We start from the raw sequence: 18,435 nt of genomic DNA on the forward strand, positions 1-18,435 counted from the left end.
GTACTTCTGGTAGAATTCGGCTGTGAATCCTTCTGGTACTGAACTTTTTTTGGTTGGTAGGCTATTAATAATTGCCTCAATTTCACAGCCTGCTATTGGTCTATTCAGATTCAACTCCTTCCTGGTTTAGTCTTGGGAGAGTGTAAGTGTCCAGGAAATTACCCATTTCTTCTAGGTTTTCTAGTTTATTTGCATAGAGGTGTTTATAGTTTCTCTGATGGTAGTTTGTATTTCTGTGGGGTTGGTGGTGATATCCCCTTTATCATTTTTCATTGTGTCGATTTGATTCTTTTCTCTTTTCTTCTTTATTAGTCTTGCTAGCAGTCTATCAATTTTGTTGATCTTTTCAAAAAACCAGCTCCTGGATTCATTGATTTTTTGGAGGATTTTTTGTGTCTCTATCTCCTTCAGTTCTGCTCTGATCTTAGTTATTTCTTGCCTTCTGCTACCTTTTGAATGTGTTTGCTCTTGCTTATCTAGTTTTTTAAATTGTGATGTTAGGTATCAATTTTAGATCTTTCCTGCTTTCTCTTGTGGGCATTTAGTGCTGTAAATTTCCCTCTACACACTGCTTTAAATATGTCCCAGAGATTCTGGTATGTTGTATCTTTGTTCTCATTGGTTTCAAAGAACATCTTTATTTCTGCTTTCATTTCCTTATGTACCCAGTAGTCATTCAGGAGCAGGTTGTTCAGTTTCCATGTAGTTGAGCAGTTTTGCTTGAGTTTCTTAGTACTGAATTCTAGTTTGATTGCACTGGGGTCTGAGAGACAGTTTGTTATAATTTCTGTTCTTGTACATTTGCTGAGGAGTGCTTTACTTCCAACTATGTGGTCAATTTTGGAATAAGTGCGATGTGGTGCTGAGAAGAATGTATATTCTGTTGATTTGGGGTGGAGAGTTCTGTAGATGTCTATTAGGTCTGCTTGGTGCACAGTTGGGTTCAATTCCTGGATATCCTTGTTAACTTTCTGTCTCGTTGATCTGTCTAATGTTGACAGTGGGGTATTAAAGTCTCCCATTATTATTGTGTGGGAATCTAAGTCTCTTTGTAAGTCTCTAAGTACTTGCTTTATGAATCTGGTTGCTCCTGTATTGGGCGCATATATATTTAGGATGAATTCCTGATGAATTGATCCCTTTACCATTAGGTAATGGCCTTCTTTGTCTCTTTTGATCTTTGATGGTTTAAAGTCTGTTTTGTCAGAGACTAGGATTGCAATCCCTGCTTTTTTGTTTTCCATTTGCTTGATAGATCTTCCTCCATCCCTTCATTTTGAGCCTATGTGTGTCTCTGCACGTGAGATGGGTCTTCTAAATACAGCAAACTGATAGGTCTTGACTCTTTATCCAATTTGCCAGTCTGTGTCTTTTAATTGGACTATTTAGTCCATTTACATTTAAGGTTAATATTGTTATGTGTGAACCTGATTCTGTCATTATGATATTAGCTGGTTATTTTGCTCACTAGTTGATGCAGTTTCTTCCTAGCATCGATGGACTTTACATTTTGACATGTTTTTGCAATGGCTGGTACCTGTTATTCCTTTCCATGTTTAGTGCTTCCTTCAAGATCTCTTGTAGGGCAGGCCTGGTGGTGACAAAATCTCTCAGCATTTGCTTGTCTGTAAAGGAGTTTATTTCTCCTACACTTATAAAACTTAGTTTGGCTGGATATGAAATTCTGGGTTTAAAATTCTTTTCTTTAAGAATGTTGAATATTGGCCCCCACTCTCTTCTGGCTTGGAGAGTTTCTTCCGAGAGATCTGCTGTTAGTCTGATGGACTTGCTCTTCTTGAGGACTATCTTTGTGGCGTTTTCTGTATTTCCTGAAATTGAATGTTGGCCTGCCTTACTAGGTTGGGGAAGTTCTCCTGGATGATATCCTGCCGAGTGTTTTCCAACTTGGTTCCATTTTCCCCATCACTTTCAGACACACCAATCAGACATAGATTTGGTCTTTTCACATAATCCCATATTTCTTGGAGGCTTTGTTCATTTCTTTTTACTCTTTATTCTCTACACTTCTCTTCTTGCTTCATTTCATTCATTTGATCTTCAATCGCTGATACTCTTTCTTCCAGTTGATTGAGTCAGTTACTGAAGCTTTTGCATTTGTCACGTAGTTCTCGTGTTATGGTTTTCATCTCTATCAGTTCTTTTAAGGTCTTCTCTGCATTGACTATTCTAGTTATCCATTCATCCGTTCTTTTTTCAAGGTTTTTAGTTTCTTTGCGCTGGTTACATAGTTCCTCCTTTAGCTCTGAGAAGTTTGATCGACTGAAGCCTTCTTCTCTCAATTCATTAAAGTCATTCTCCATCCAGCTTTGTTCCGTTGCTGAGGATGAGCTGCATTCCTTTGGAGGGGGAGATGCGCTCTGATTTTTTGAATTTCCAGCTTTTCTGCACTGCTTTTTCCCCATCTTTGTGGTTTTATCTGCCTTTCGTCTTTGATGATGGTGACATACTGATGGGGTTTTGGTGTGGGTGTCCTTTCTGTTTGTTAGTTTTCCTTCTAACAGTCAGGACCCTCAGCTGTAGGTCTGTTGGAGTCTGCTTGAGGTCCACTCCAGACCCTGTTTGCCTGGGTATCAGCAGCGGAGGCTGCAGAAGATAGAATATTGCTGAACAGCGAGTGTTGCTGTCTGATTCTTGCTCTGGAAGCTTCATCTCAGGAGTGTACCCTGACATGTGAGGTGTGAAGTGTCAGTCTGCAACTCAGTTGAAAATGCAGAAATCACCCATCTTCTGTGTCACTCACACTGGGAGGTGGAGGCTGGAGCTGTTCCTATTTGGCCATCTTGGGCATGCCGACCATTATATTTTTTAACGTCCTTTTTTGTTTATTTGTTTTCCATCTTTTCCCCCTCTGTTTCATTCTAAATATTTTCTTTTTCTTTTTATTATTTTTTATTTGTTACAGTTTATTGTGCAGGCTGTAGTGCAGTGGTGTGATCTCGGCTCATGGCAACCTCCGTTCCTAGGTTCAAGCGATTCTCCTGGCTCAGCCTCCTGCATAGCTAGGACTACAGGTTGCAGCACTGCATCTGGCTAATTTTTGTATTTTTAGTAAAGATGGGGTTTTGCCATCTTGGCCAGGCTGGTCTTGAACTCCTGACCAAAAGTGATCTGCCTGCTTTGGCCTCCCAAAGTGCTGGGACTACAGGCATGAGCCACCACACCTGGCCTCATTCTAAATATTTTTAATTGACCTATCTTCCAATTTATTAATTATCTGTATATTTCTCTATAATCTCCTTTTAAGAACTCTATTATAGAGTTTGAAACTTTATCAATTTTATTTTTCAACTTAAAAAACAATTTTATATATATGTATATTTTCAAGACAAGTTTTACCCCTGTCACTCATCCTGAAGTGCGGTGGTGCCATCTTGGCTCACTGTAATCTTTGCTTCCTGGGCCCAAGCAATTCTCCTCTCTCAGCCTTCTGAGTAGCTGGGATTATAGATGCTTGCCACAGTGCCCAGCTAATTTTTGTGCTTTTTAGTAGAGACAGGGTTTCACCATGTTGCTCTGGCTGTTCTCAAACTCCTGAGCTCAAGTGATCTGCCTGCCTCAGTCTCCCAAAATGCTGGGTTTATAGGTGTGAGCCATCGTGCCTGGCTATTTTTCAACTTTAGAGGTTTCATTTGTCTACTTTGTTATTGCATAGTGAATTTTTAAATTCATAACTTCATTTTTAGAGCAGTTTTAGCTTACAAAAAATTGAGTAGAAAGTACAGAGAGCTCCCATCTACTTCCTTACTTCCCAGTCAGTTTCCCTATTAGGTATTAATATCTTCCATTAATGTGGTTTATTATAATGAATGAGCATATATCTTATATTATTATATTTAAAAATATTAAAATTTTTTCTTAAAATATTTTTAAGCGATATTTTGATATGTGCAAATCAGAGTAAATAACACATTAATTACTTCAAACATTTATGTTTATTGTTTTATATTTTCTAATTCTCTGTTGTAATTTTCCATCTTGTCATTTAAAAAAATATATTAATTTCAGTTGTTTCAGGGCCTGTATCGGTTAATTTCATTATTTAGATAAGTCTGTTACTCTAAGTCTGTTTCTATTTTTTTTTTTTTTGGTTAGAAGTTGGCCAATTATTGTCTTTTTGAATGTTAAATTAGTTTTAGTTGAATGTCATACTTTACATATGAAAATTTAAAAATTGGATGATGCTATCTTCCTCTAGAGAAGACTAACTTTTGTTCATGGCAACCAGCGAGGATGGCTTATGTCTGGGTTATCTCTATTCCAAGGATGTGGCCATTAAGGGATTCCAACTTAAGGTATGGGCTTTCTACCTGGCCCCTTCTTTTTGACAGGACTGTACTCTAAGTTTTAAAACCCTTGTCCTGTCAGACTGTTAAAAACTTTTTATCCTTTTAGCCTCTGAGCTAAAGTTTTCTCCTCAGTCTAGCAGCTTTTCAGCATATTTTCTTTTCTTTTTTTTTTAATTTACAAATACCTCAAGGAAAAATGTGTTACCAAATGTAAATGTAATCACCACATTAGATTTCCCTTCTCTCTGAAATCTTGGACTTTCAAACTTACGCTGCCTTGTTAGTGCTCCAATTCTTTCAGAAATATTTTTCTTTTTCATTTTGTACAGTCTTTCTATTGTTCGTCTTGGTAGGAGATTTATTGTTAAAACAGCAAACGCATTGGAAACAAGCAAATTCAATACTAGATTATGAAGTTTTGGAGGGCATAAGATGTGACTTGTACCTTGCTGTGTCCCAAGCAGTACACAACATTTTGGCAAAATATAGGCACTTAAAAAATGCTGTGGAATTTTGTATATATTCATGGGGTACTAGCTCAATTTTGCTACACTGATGTATCTCATTGTGGTGAAGTCAAAGCCTTCAGTGCATCCATCAAATGCTGTTTTTGAATGAATAAATGAATGAATGGGTTTTCTGATGACAATGCTGTAAAGATACAGCAATACTTTGTAGAATATTGTCCAAAGTCCGTTAGAGATATTAGCAAGATTTTTTTTTTAATCGTGAATTCTGACTTGCTGTTTATACTATGTGTCTTTTTTCTTTTTCTCTGTTCTTTTTTGAAGTAAGCAATTTGAGCTAATGAATGTAATTGAGTGAGAAAGAATATGGATGAAGAATTAGGGAACACTGAACACTTTTATGTCTGCAAGGTTAAAGGTGGTGCTTTAGCTGTGTGTGGTGGCATGTGCCTGTGATCCCAACTACTCAGGAGGTTGAGTCAGGAGGATTGCTTGAGCCTGGGAGTTTTTAATTAAAAAAAAATTTTACTTTAAGTTCTGGGATACATGTGCTGAACGTGCAGGTTTATTACATAGGTATACATGTGCTGTGGTAGTTTGCTGCACCTATCAACTCATCATCTAGGTTTTAAGCCCCGCATGCATTAGGTATTTTTCCTAATGCTTTCCCTCCCCTTTCCCCCTATCCCTTGACAGGCCTCAGTGTGTGATGTTCCTGTGTCCATGTGCTCTCATTGTTCAACTCCCACTTATGAGTGAGAACATGCATTTTCTGTCCCTCTGTTAGTTTGCTGAGAATGATGGTTTCCAGCTTCATCCATGTCTCTGCAAAGGATGTTAACTCATTATAGTATTCCATGGTGAATATGTGCCACATTTTCTTTATCCAGTCTATCATAGATGGGCATTTGGGTTGGTTCCAAGTCTTTGCTATTATAAATAGTGCTGCAATAAACATACATGTGCATGTGTCTTTACAGTGGAATGATTTATAATCCTTTGGGTATATACCCAGTAATGGAATTGCTGGGTCAAATGGTATTTCTGGTTCTAGATCCTTGAGGAATCGCCATACTGTCTTCCACAATGGTTGAAGTAGTTTAAACTCCCACCAACAGTGTAAAAGCATTCCTATTTCTCCATATCCTCGCCAGCATCTGTTGTTTCCAGACTTTTTAATGATCACCATTCTAACTGGTGTGAGATGGTATCTCATTGTGGTTTTGATTTGCATTTCTCTGGTGATCAGTGATGATGAGCATTTTTTCATATGTTTGTTGGTCACATAAATGTCTTCTTTTGAGAAATGTCTGTTCATATCCTTTGCCCACTTTTTGATGGGGTTGCTTGTTTTTTTCTTGTAAATTTGTTTAAGTTCCCCATAGAGTCTGGATATTAGCCCTTTGTCAGATGGATAGATTGCAAACATTTTCTCCCATTCTGTAGGTTGCCTGTTTACTCTGATGATAGTTTCTTTTGCTGAGCAGAAGCTCTTTAGTTTAATTAGATCCCATTTGTCAATTTTAGCTTTTGTTGCAATTGCTTTTGGTGTTTTAGTCATGAAGTCTTTGCCCATGCCTATGTCTTGAACAGTATTGCATAGGTTTTCTTCTAGGGTTTTTATGGTTTTAGGTTTTATATTTAAGTCTTTAATCCATTTTGAGTTAATTTTTGTATAAGGTAAAAGGAAGGGGTTCAGTTTCTGTTTTCTGCATATGGCTAGCCAATTTTCCCAGCACCATTTATTAAGTAGGGAATCCTTTCCCCATTGCTTGTTTGAGCCCAGGAGTTTGAGACTGTAGTATACACTGATTAAACCTATGAATAGTCACTGCTCTCCAGCCTGGGCAACATAGAGAGACCCTGTCCCTAAAAAATAAATAAATAAATAAAAGTGGTGTTTTAATAATTTCAGATGGCAAAATATCTAACTGGATGAAAGTTAATGAAACTGAAATGAATACAGCCCAGGAAAATTCTGATGGAACATCACTAGAGTACAGAAATAAGTGACAGTTGTGAAAAGTTTGGTTTCAACAGTAGGCTGGGCATGAGGACTCTACTGGGGCTGTTCATTTTAAGTTGTTACATCGTTTTGAGGGGAGGGATGGGAGAGGGGGAGCTGTTTTGGTTTTAGTTATTCATTGGTCAATTACATGCCAGGCTCTGTGTGGTATGTCTTTCAGTCCACCCTAACAGTGAACTCACGTCTTCTTCCTTGTCCTCTAATATGAAAAAGCAGAACAAGCGTATCAGCATCACATAAGCCTTTTAAAAAAGATGGTTTAGGAGAGCAATGACCCTTATATTTTGCTCTCTTTTATCTTTAGAAATTGCCTGTGTTCTACCTGTACTGATGGATGGCATACAGAGTCACCCCCAAAAACCTTTCTACACAGTTGGTGAGAAGGTGACTGTTTCCTGTTCAGGTGGCATGTCCTTAGAAGGTCCTTCAACATTTCTCTGTGGCTCCAGCCTTAAGTGGAGTCCTGAGATGAAGAATACCCGCTGTGTACAAAAAGGTGAGCGGCTTCTGTGTCTATCCAAGGACACTTGTACCCAGGCAAGTGAGAGTCCTTGTGGCGACCTTCATGGTACTGTATCTCCATAGCTGTGAGTCATTCCCTCCATTCTTGCTCCCTAAAATGGAGGTCAGCTTGTAGACTGAGTAACAGATTTTCTTCACATGGCACAGAAAGACTCATGAATGTAAAGAAAGGCAAGGATAGCCTGGTGATTCTGAAACTTTTAACTTAAACCCTCCTTGTGAAAGATTAGCTTTATATCTGTTATGGTGCGAAGACAATAAAAGATTTTTAAATCCTGTTTTTTGTTGTTGTTTCATCTTGATTTTTTTTCCTCTGCATTTTTCTTAAGTACAGAGTTGAGTTCATAATTTATTTAAAGTTCTGTATGTTTCATTTTTGGGCTTTCAAAGAGTTTATCAGTATTTCTGAAATTGAAAATTTAGAAAACATTTTTATTTAACACTTTAAAGCAGACATTATTGAAGGAAAAGTGTTGTGATTCATGAAATTGTTCTTAATGTGGAAACCCAAACATCCAGTATTTTAACACCAAGAAAATTTAAAAAAATGGTCTTTTAAGAACCTAAGGTAGAAAGGGTTTAGAAAGCCAAATTATTTCTTTTTAGAGGTAATTTTAGATGAGATGGATTTGTTTGAAAATAACCCATTTATTCTGTTTACATTTTTTAAATAAATGGAAAATATTATATTTGTAACAAAATTGAGAATGAAGAAAAACTCACTTGCATACTATTTTATTGATGTTATCTCTCTAGTATGTGATTTTTAATTAAGCTCTGAAATTTATTTTTAATAGTGAGGATGAAGGACTAGATTTCATACGTGATGGTGTGAGATGAATTAGATGTTTCTAACTAAGTTCTCCATGCAGCAGGGTATGGAACACTCAGATACTGATGGTAGATATGGGTTGTGATGTTATGTGGATGAGAGGCAGAACAATGGGCAAGGCACAAGTCCTTGGAGTGCCCTTCCTGCCTGTCCTGATGTGCTCTTAAGTTGTCAAAGCCCCATCACAGGGGACAGTTGTTTTGTGTTCTGTAAACACTGAAGTATAAATATGAGTTTACTTGGGATATTTAAAGTAATGAACCAGTACTTGTAATTCTAAAATGAAAGAGAACAATATACAGTTGATGAGGTTGCACTTTTGTTCCGAATGAGATTGGAGACTAGTCTGTCTAAAATGCTACTTCAGCTATTTTATGGTACAGCTTGGTATGAAGTTTCTTTTACCCAGTAGAAAATTCTATTACGGTGGGTTTTAATTAAGGATGTTTTTCAGATCTGTGTGTTTTTCTGAAGATGTGAATAATAGTAACTACTTCCAAGCCTATAACAAACAAAAAAATCCAAGACTTACCAGCCTCCAAAGTTGATGTTTTAAAATGTTGGCTGTTCTAGTATTTAGTCTTTTTTTATTGTAATGAAACATACATGACATTTACCATTTTATCCATTTTTAAATGTATAGTTCAGTGGCATTATGTAATTCCCATTGTTGTGCAACCATCACCACATTTTTTTTCATCTTCCAAAACTGAAGCTCTATATCTATTAAACATTAATTCCTCACTTTCTCCTACTGTCCTTGTAGTTAGTCTTGATGGGAAGAAATTTGCTTTGAAAATAGCAAAAGCACATATTTTGGTGGACCTTAAGAGTGTGTTTATTTGGTTAACCAAGTTGTAAAGTAACAAAGCTATGTTCTTCTTAAATGCAAAAATTATTTGGGCTAGGTAATTCTATCATTTTTTTTCACAAAGACATTAAAGACATTATACATATATACACACTTTTTTTTTTTTTTTTTTTTTTTTTTTTTTTTTTTTTGAGATGGAGTCTCGCTCTGTCACCCAGGCTGGAGTGCAGTGGTGCAATCTCAACTCACTGCAAGCTCCGCCTCCTGAGTTCACACCATTCTCCTGCCTCAGTCTCCTGAGTAGCCGGGACTACAGGTGCCCACCACTATGCCCAGCTAATTTTTTTGTATTTTTAGTAGAGACTGGGTTTTACCGTGTTAGCCAGGATGGTCTCGATCTCCTGACCTCGTGATCCACCTGCCTCAGCCTCCCAAAGTGCTAGGACTACAGGCATGAGCCACTGTGCCCGGCTCGACATTATAATAATTTAAGCAAACTTTTAAAATCTAAAATTTCAGGATTTGTCCTAAATTTTTAACCACAGTGCATTTACATGGCTTGATCATTGATCTTAAGTTTTGGTACATCTAGATTAAGGCTTCTCAACCTCAACGCTATTGGAATTTTAGTCTGATAATTCTTTGCTATGGGAGCCTCTTCTGTGCGTTGCAGGGTATTTAGCAGCATCCCTGGTCTCTACTTACCAGTAGCATCCTCCTATGCCAATAACATTCTGCAGTTGTAAAAACCAAGGATGTCTCTAGTGATTTCCAGATGTCCCCTGGGGCACAAAACTGCCTCTGGTTAAGAAGCACTGATGTAGATAATACCATTTTTAAAAAACTTCATTTTGGAATAATTTTAGATTTCAGCAAAGTCACAGATATAATGTCTACACACCCTTCACCCATCTTCCTTAATATTAACATCTTATATAACCCAACTTGGTTAAAACTAAAGAATTAATATTAGTACAATGCTATTGACTAAACTACACACTTTATTCAAATATCTCCTTTTTTACCGCTAATGTCTCTTTGATGTTCTAGGGTCCAGTTCAGGATACTATGTTGCATTTAGGATAATACCATTTTAAAGAGAAGTGTTTTTTGTTTGTTTGTTTTTTGTTTTTTGCTTTTATTTTGAGACAAGTTCTTGCTTTGTTGCTCAGGCTGGCTGGAGTGCAATGGCGCAATCTCGGTTCACTGCAACCTCCACCTCCCGGGTTCAAGTGATTGTCCTGCCTAAGCCTCCTGAGTAGCTGGGATTACAGACACATGCCACCATGCCCGGCTAATTTTTGTATTTTTAGTAGAGACAGGGCTTCACCATTTGGCTTGGCTAGTCACAAACTCCTCACCTCAAGTGATCCACCTGCCTTGGCCTCTCAAAGTACTGAGATTACAGGCATGAGCCACCGCGCCCAGCCAAGAGAAGTGTTTTAATAATGAGTCCTGTTATTGAGACTGCTAGCCATGGCAGGCATACTTCACATTGCCACCATTTTTACAGGTTTATGAATGTTCACAAGATTGTAATGTCATGTCCAAAGCTCTTGAATTTTCCAAAGTAAAGCAGTATTCCATAGTCTGTGTATACATAAAAACATGCTCTTCAGATAAACTACCTTTATAGATATAGTAAATGACTATCTAGTTTTATGATGCAAAAGTGTATGGCAATGAATTTCATTGTAATAAAGCTGTTAGGAGGTGAAAAAAATCAGGATGTTTTTAGATCTTTCCCTTTGCAATCAGGGATAGGTGAGGGGATGGCAGTCACATTATGCTCTTCTAAGCTGGACCAGGGTGTTTACCTGTCGAAATGGAAATGATGACTGAATTGTAATTTTCTACAAAACACAAAGTTATAGAAAGGATTTTATTAATGTAAGGTCCTCCAGACATTTATTCACTGTTGAGGGAGACCACTTAGACATTCATATGTAAGAGGCTATTGCAGATCTTCTCGGCATTCCGGGGAGTTCTCCATGTATAAGTCAAGTGATGTTGCTGCTTTCTGCCTCATTATGGGCAAAGCAGGCGGAATGCAGTCTATACAACAAACAGTTTATAAGCACCAGCTTCTTGAAAGGGAGCCACTTTATTTTCCTTGGATGCAGACCAGTGTAGAATTAAATCCTGCCTGGGCCAATTTGTTAAATGTGTGAAGTAGTACCAACTTCCTAACTTTTTTTACTCTTAATTTTCTGATTTCTTAGGTGGGCATTTGTTAGGGAGGCATAAATATCCCCATGTATAAAAAGTGCATGACAATTATAAATGCTCACGAGATGGTAGCTATTACTACCAATGCAGTTATTTGTAATGTGGCTCTTGAAACTCTCTATAGCTTGCAAAATGTATTACAGCTTGATTATTATTACTATTGTTATGTGCAAATGCATTGCAGTTTGAGAATACTACAGACCCTGGTCCAGCAATTCAAATAACACCTTGTTTACTATGAAGAAGCTTTTCTCCTAATGACCACATCTCCCTTATCCTTTTTCAGACAATCCTTTAACACAGGCAGTGCCTGAATGTCAGCGCTGGGAGAAACTGCAGAATTCAAGATGTGTTTGTAAAATGCCCTATGAATGTGGGTAAGTGCCGCCTTATCTCACTTCCCTGTCTTATTTCATTCATGATAAGGGATAATTTGTTAGATGCTAGTCTCTGTTGGATGGAAGGTGTAGCTTACCAGGAGTTAAGGGTCTTTGTTTGCATTTTGATGTAGTCCCATCTGCTGCCTGTTATTTGCCTGGATCACTAGGGTTGACAGCCATGACATTAAGCGTGTTCTAATCTGGCTGGTGGAGAAGGCTGCAGGACTACTCGAGCACTGCTTGTTTCATATATAAAATGGAGCAAAATGACAAAACTGTCAGCTGAGGATTTAGAACTTTAGAGGATTAGAGGATTAGAACTGAAATTCCTTTGGGACATAAACTCTTAAAGCGATACTGATAGGGAAACAGCAGCTTCTTTTGTTGATTCTTGAACCATCTTCTCTAGATTTGCACTGTTAAGAATGCCACCATCTTGAAATCATTCCATTGTAGGAGGATATCTGAAGTAGTTAGTACATGTCTGTGTCATGGTCCTAGTAAAATAGAGATGGCACAATTAAATTAGGACAAGAAAAGTTTTATTAGTGGGAATATTTACGAAAATGTGAAGAGAGGAAAGGAAATTACAAGTCCCATGGCAGTATTCCTAGACTGCTAACAGCTTGACCGTATAGTCGTATCCGGGTCCAAGGAGTAAGGAGAGGGACACTCAGGAAAAACTGGAGACAGAGAGGGCTGTGTGGAGATGGCCCTGAGGAGGAGCTGACACTCTCATTTTAGGGACCTCAGAGATCCCACAGGCATGAGCCAGGGGAAATAAACACCTCAACCGCACTCTCTTTTCTGCCCCGAGTCTCCTGCTAGTCAACACTCACCACTGATCAAACCAACTGAAGCTAGATGCCGAGGAAGACCACAGTGTGGCCCACACACGTCAGCCTCCCAGGCAGGTGGAGAAGAGTGGAAAGTGGATCTGGGGAGGAAATAAGAAATATCCGGCCCCTAGACTTACTGGTCGTTTTTAAAATTAAGAACCGACACATGACCTGGTGCGGTGGCTCACGCCTGCACTCCCAGCACTTTGGGAGGCCAGGGTGGTCCAATTGCTTGCACTCAGGAGTTCAAGACCAGCCTGGGCAACATGGTGAAACCCCTTCTCTACAAAAAATACAAAAGTTAGCTGCGTGTGGTGGCGCACGCCTGTAGTCCCAGCTACTCAGGAGACTGAGGTGGGAGGATGGCTTGAGGCCAGGAAGGTTGAGGCTTCAGTGAGCCATGTTCATACCACTGTACTCCAGCCTGGGTGACAGAGCCAGACCCTATCTCAAAAAGAAAAAAAAAAAAAAGAACTAAAACACTAATTACTTGGTTGTGAATGATTTTAGTTATCAAAACCTATACCCAACTTCTTGAAGCTACAGTGGTTAATAGTTATCGTATATAGTAATTTCTGGTGTGAAGAAGAATATAACTAACTGGCATGATGGAAATAGTGGTCAGCCTAGATACATTCTGATTCTAATATTCTGACTTTACTGAGAATCTCTAACAATTATTGTTTATTTTGAGCCACTTTCATCCTCTTTCCAACTTCCCCATTTCATTTAGTTTATCTGCAACTCATTGTTAATAGTTATGGTATAAATTTCCATGTCATTCCATGGTCTCAGATACTGACGACAAGGTGGTATTGTAAGTTCTTTGCCCTTTCAGCTGTTGTAAGTAGTTCTATTTAAAGTTTAAATAAACAGATGAAAAGATAGACTCAAAACAACAGGATTTGTTTCTGTTTTATAAATAACTCTAAGTAAATTTAGCTTTTGGTAGAAGAGGAAAATATTTGAACTAAATGAAGCGTGTGAATATAGACTCTTTCTGACTCTATCTGGTATACAAAAATGCTGTGTTGTCTAAGGTTTCAGTGACAGTAATGTCCTCCTTGTCTATCAGCATTCAGAAATGTGGAGTTTTCTGATAGTGACGTTTCTAAATGGCTATTTTTTCCCCACTATTTTAGCACCAATACTTATGAAAAAGGTAACACATTTTATGGAAATATTTCTTTCTTTTTTTTTTTTTTTTTTGAGACACAGTTTCATTCGGTCATCCAGGCTGGAGTGCAGTAGTGCAATCTCAGCTCACTGCAACCTCTGCCTCCTGGGTTCAAGTGATTCTCATGCTTCAGACTCCCGAGTAGCTGGGATTACAGGTGTGGGCCACCCCATGCCCAGCTAATTTTTATATGCTTAGTAGAGATAGGGTTTCGCCATGTTGGCCACCCTGGTCTTCAACTCCTGACCTAAATGATCCGCCTGCATCGGCGTCCCAAAGCACTGGGATTACAGGAGCCCAACCTTATGGAAATATTTCTAAACTATTTTGTAAACATAGATACTTTTAAAAGTAACATTGAAAAATACAGTTTCATCTTCCCATGATGATTTAGGGCCATCCATTTTTGGATGATGCTGTTTTATGGACATGAACTCTTGGCTGCTGGGCTGGGATGAGCTCATTTCTCCTGCAATTAGTAGTCCCATTTGACTATGATCACATTGAATGCTTGGTCTCCACTGGCTTTCTGACTCCTTCTTTGTCAGCTGTTGTTAGCAGACCTTGCCTTCTCATCTAATTTGCTGTACCTGATCTGTTCTAGATGGAACTAGATCAACACTAGATACCTACACTTAGAAAAACTGTGAGCAAATAAACAGTAAATACAAATATGTTCATTTTGAAGACCTAAGTGAGTTGGACCTAGGAATGAAGGGGATTTGAGTTTCCATCCTTTTTTTTTTTTTTTTTTTGGCTGTGGGTGATAACATCTGGGGGCACCGAGCTCAGAGCATCACTTTTCATTTCTCCTCAGCTTTTAAGAACAAAAATCTTGTAAATAATGCCATTAAAAATTCTTTTCAGACCTTCCTTGGATGTATGTGCTCGAGATGAGAGAAGCAAAAGGATACTGCCTGTGACTGTTTGCAAGATGCATGTTCTCCACTGTCAGAGTAGAAATTACACCCTTACTGGTAGGGACAGCTGCACTCTGCCTGCCTCAGCTGAGAAAGCTTGTGGTGCCTGCCCACTGTGGGGAAAATGTGATGGTAAGGGGCCTTTCATATTTGTAAGTATAAGAATGCTAAAGTCACAGTACTGAGGATTTAAAAAATGTGGTTTCTAGTTTAGCAGTGGGCCGAAGCAGATACTTGAGGATGTTAAAGACTCAGAGTGATTTGGCAGTGCACTGACCTCTCCTATACCCCTCACTGGAGAGGGACAGAGATCACAGACCTCAGAGGATAAGCGTCCATTCCTGATGTGGGAATGTTCTCCCAAACAGGGGTGATTCCATGCCACCATCATGATTTTTACTCTGTCCTTGTATTATCCATATTGTGTACTCATTTTTTTAAAGTCTGGCATAAAAGTAACTTTAAAATGAAAACTTCATATCACGTCCTTAAAAGGAGGTATTGCTTGCCATAAATACTAGGTAACTATAAAAGTTATATGTAATGGAACAAAATAAAGTTGTGGATTCTAGCCAGATACTGGTCCAATATTGACTGTGCTGTTTCTCTGTGAGTTTAGCAAGTGTTAGAGGGGTGTTAAAAACATACTAGGACCAAGCTGACACTTTCTTCCGCAAGTAATCAGACGGATTTGAAGAGAATAAAAGAAGTTACTTTCTCATGTTGTGATTCAATATTTGCTAATGCTATGTTTAAGTAGCACTTACAGTGATCTTGCCTTACCCCCAAGGGCACGGCAAACCTCCCATGGTTTGGGCAATACTATGAAAGGGGAATGGCTCGATCTCCAGAGCCAAGTTACTGCCTGGGCTTCCCTATCTATAAATTTGGGAGCTGGACTCTATGACTTGTAAGGTGTCTGTTGGCTCTTCACTCTCTGCCCTCTTGGCCTGTGCCTGCTGGCACCTGTCCCCTCACTCCCTCACGGTTTGCAGCACAGACTGATGACATATGTGACTCTAGCCGTGTCTGGGACACTTTTGGTTAGGCGGTCACCGCTGTCTGCTGGCTGACCTTGTTACTCATCTTTGAAAGACTCCTGACTGGCGTATTCCAACCATGGACTTTCCATGCACAGACTCCTTGCCTCCCTAACTCATTTCTGGTTTGTTTTTCGGGATTTGTAGCCTTTTGCATGTCATACTCTCTCTCAAAGCAAGTTAAGTTCTCTTTTTTCCTCTCCTCTTTAAGTCTTGATTTGGTTCTTTGTTGAGGGCTTCTCATTTGACCTCCATTGCTGGTTCATATGGACAGCAGCATGTATGTATGAGATAGTTAAAGAGCTCTTGACTTGGATAAAACTACTCCATGTGGGTCTAACCAATAGAAAGCCTGGTACCAACTTCAAAACCTATTCCTTTGGAGTGGAGCAAAATGCCCCAATTTCCTGGTCCTACTGCTTTTCCAGGGGATAATTTATTATATCATTCCAGGCAGGAGCTTCGATAGCTCTGGTCACCACATTATTACTTTGGAGGTGATGTGCTTTGACTCCCCCACCTCCATAATGTGCCATTAAGCCTCTTTCACTTACTTTTCCAGCTGAGAGCAGCAAATGTGTCTGCCGAGAAGCATCGGAGTGCGAGGAAGAAGGGTTTAGCATTTGTGTGGAAGTGAACGGCAAGGAGCAGACGATGTCTGAGTGTGAGGCGGGCGCTCTGAGATGCAGAGGGCAGAGCATCTCCGTCACCAGCATAAGACCTTGTGCTGCGGAAACCCAGTAGGCTCCTGGAAGCCCTGGTCGACTTGCTCAGAATCCAGCAGGCAGCTGGGGCTGAGTGAAAATATCTGCACAGCTGGGCACTGGACAGATTTCCTTCTTCTCCAGTATCTACTTTCCCCCTCAGCTCCCAGCCATCTGTAAAAACACAACCCTTTGTTCTCCCAAATCTGAATCAAATTACTCTTTTGCCTCCTTTTTAATGTCAGTCAGGATATCAGCCTTTGCACAGGCTGGCTGCGTGTTCTTGAAAAACATGTTACCGGCCGGGCGCGGTGGCTCACGCCTGTAATCCCAGCACTTTGGGAGGCCGAGGCGGGCGGATCACAAGGTCAGGAGATCGAGACCACGGTGAAACCCCGTCTCTACTAAAAATACAAAAAATTAGCCGGGCGCGGTTGTGGGCGCCTGTAGTCCCAGCTACTCGGGAGGCTGAGGCAGGAGAATGGCGTGAACCCGGGAGGCGGAGCTTGCAGTGAGCCGAGATCACGCCACTGCACTCCAGCCTGGGCTGGGCGACACAGCGAGACTCCGTCTCAAAAAAAACAACAACAACAACAACAAAAAAAACACACAAAAAAACATGTTACCTTCTGTGAGCCTTGGTTTTTTCAAATCTGTAAAATTAGAGGATTGAGCTAAAGAAACTTGAATGCTCCATTTAGGCCTATCATTTTATTAAGTATGATTGACACAGCCCATGGGCTAGAACACACTCTACAAAATGACTAGGAAAACAGAAAGAATATGATTTCCTGATTAGAGAGGTTGATTTTCCTCAATGAAACCAAATACAAGGAGGACCTTGAACAAAAATGACAGATACAAAGTATTTCTATCCTGAGTAGTAATCTCACACTTCATCCTACCGAGTCAGCCACCACAGATAGGAATTCCTTATTCTTTTTTTTCTTTTTTTTAAGACAGAGTCTCACTCTGTTGCTCAGGCTGGAGTGCAGTGGTGTGATCTCATCTCACTGCAACCTCTGCCTCCTGGGTTCAAGCGATTCTTGTGCCTCAGTCTCCCAAGTAGCTGGGATTACACATGCCCGCCATCATGCCCAGCTAATATTTGCATTTTTAATAGAGATATGGTTTCACCATGCTGGCCACGCTGGTCTCCAACTCCTGACCTCAGGTGATCTGCCCGCCTTGGCCTCCCAAAGTGCTGGGATTACAGACGTGAACCACCACGCCTGGCTGGAATACTTACTATTGTTGGGAGAACGAACCACTAAAATGTCAGAGCAGAATTCATTATGTGATAGGTGTCTTGTCTGAGAACAAATACAATTCAGTCTTCTCTTTGGGGCTTTAGTATGTGTCAAACATAGGACTGGAAGTTTGCCCTTCTTTTTTCTTTTGAAAGAACATCAGTTTCTTTTGAAAGAACAATCAGAGATTGTGCATTTGAGAATAGTTTTCCCTAATGTGGATACAGTCCCAGAGTTTTCAGCGAGTACACAGGTAGATTAGTTTGAAGCATTGACCTTCTATTTATTCCTTATTTCTCTTTATCAAAACAGCGTCTGTGGGAGGAGAAATGAGAGAGCTTAAATGAAATGTAAAATATGCTTTATTATACAAATACTGTCTCTGTATTGTTCTGACCCTGGTAAATATATTTCAAAACTTCAGATGACAAGGATTAGAAAACTCATTAAAGATACTATTCTTCAGAATTGTTTCATTTGTATTATGTTTCATTTTAGAGAAGATTTTCATGATGAATTGTTAATGTGTTCTCGCCTGAAGTTTTATGTCTGATCCAGATCTAGCTTTTTGTATCAAAGTGTGCCTTAAGGGAAGATGCAGACACAATATGTTGAAGTTACAAGGAGGCAGGTTTCAACTGGTTAAAAACAATGGCATTCAGACATTGCAACTGCATTTCTCAGAGGTTATTACAGAGTTAATTTCTACCCCGGATGGAAGGACGCATTTGAAAATGCAGACCCTGAGACAAAAGGTTGAACAAGTAATTCATTTGGAAGGAAATACCTCAGTATCCTTCCAATAATTTCTCCTCTTAGCTTAAGCTAGTATGGAGTTAGATTCCTACCGCTTATGTATTACCATACCCCCTTCCTAAATAATACAGAGGATAGGGTCAGCATATCAAATATCATCAGAGATTGAGGTCCG

General features: G+C 39.4%; 1 protein-coding gene across 1 annotated transcript in view; it reads left to right on the top strand.

The window, feature by feature from the left end:
• The window catches only part of C7 (complement C7), an 81,876-nt gene extending 63,907 nt beyond the window's left edge, over positions 1–17,969 (top strand). The window contains exons 15-18 of the mRNA XM_001085533.5: positions 7,105–7,296; positions 11,481–11,571; positions 14,458–14,642; positions 16,113–17,969. Coding sequence (XP_001085533.5) covers positions 7,105–7,296; positions 11,481–11,571; positions 14,458–14,642; positions 16,113–16,294 — 650 coding nt within the window. The 3' untranslated portion in view covers positions 16,295–17,969. The remainder of the gene's footprint in view (positions 1–7,104; positions 7,297–11,480; positions 11,572–14,457; positions 14,643–16,112) is intronic.
• Positions 17,970–18,435: the final 466 nt, after the last annotated feature.

The sequence above is a fragment of the Macaca mulatta genome, chromosome 6 (genome assembly GCF_049350105.2).
Source record: "Macaca mulatta isolate MMU2019108-1 chromosome 6, T2T-MMU8v2.0, whole genome shotgun sequence".
In the NCBI taxonomy this organism is placed as follows: domain Eukaryota; kingdom Metazoa; phylum Chordata; class Mammalia; order Primates; family Cercopithecidae; genus Macaca; species Macaca mulatta.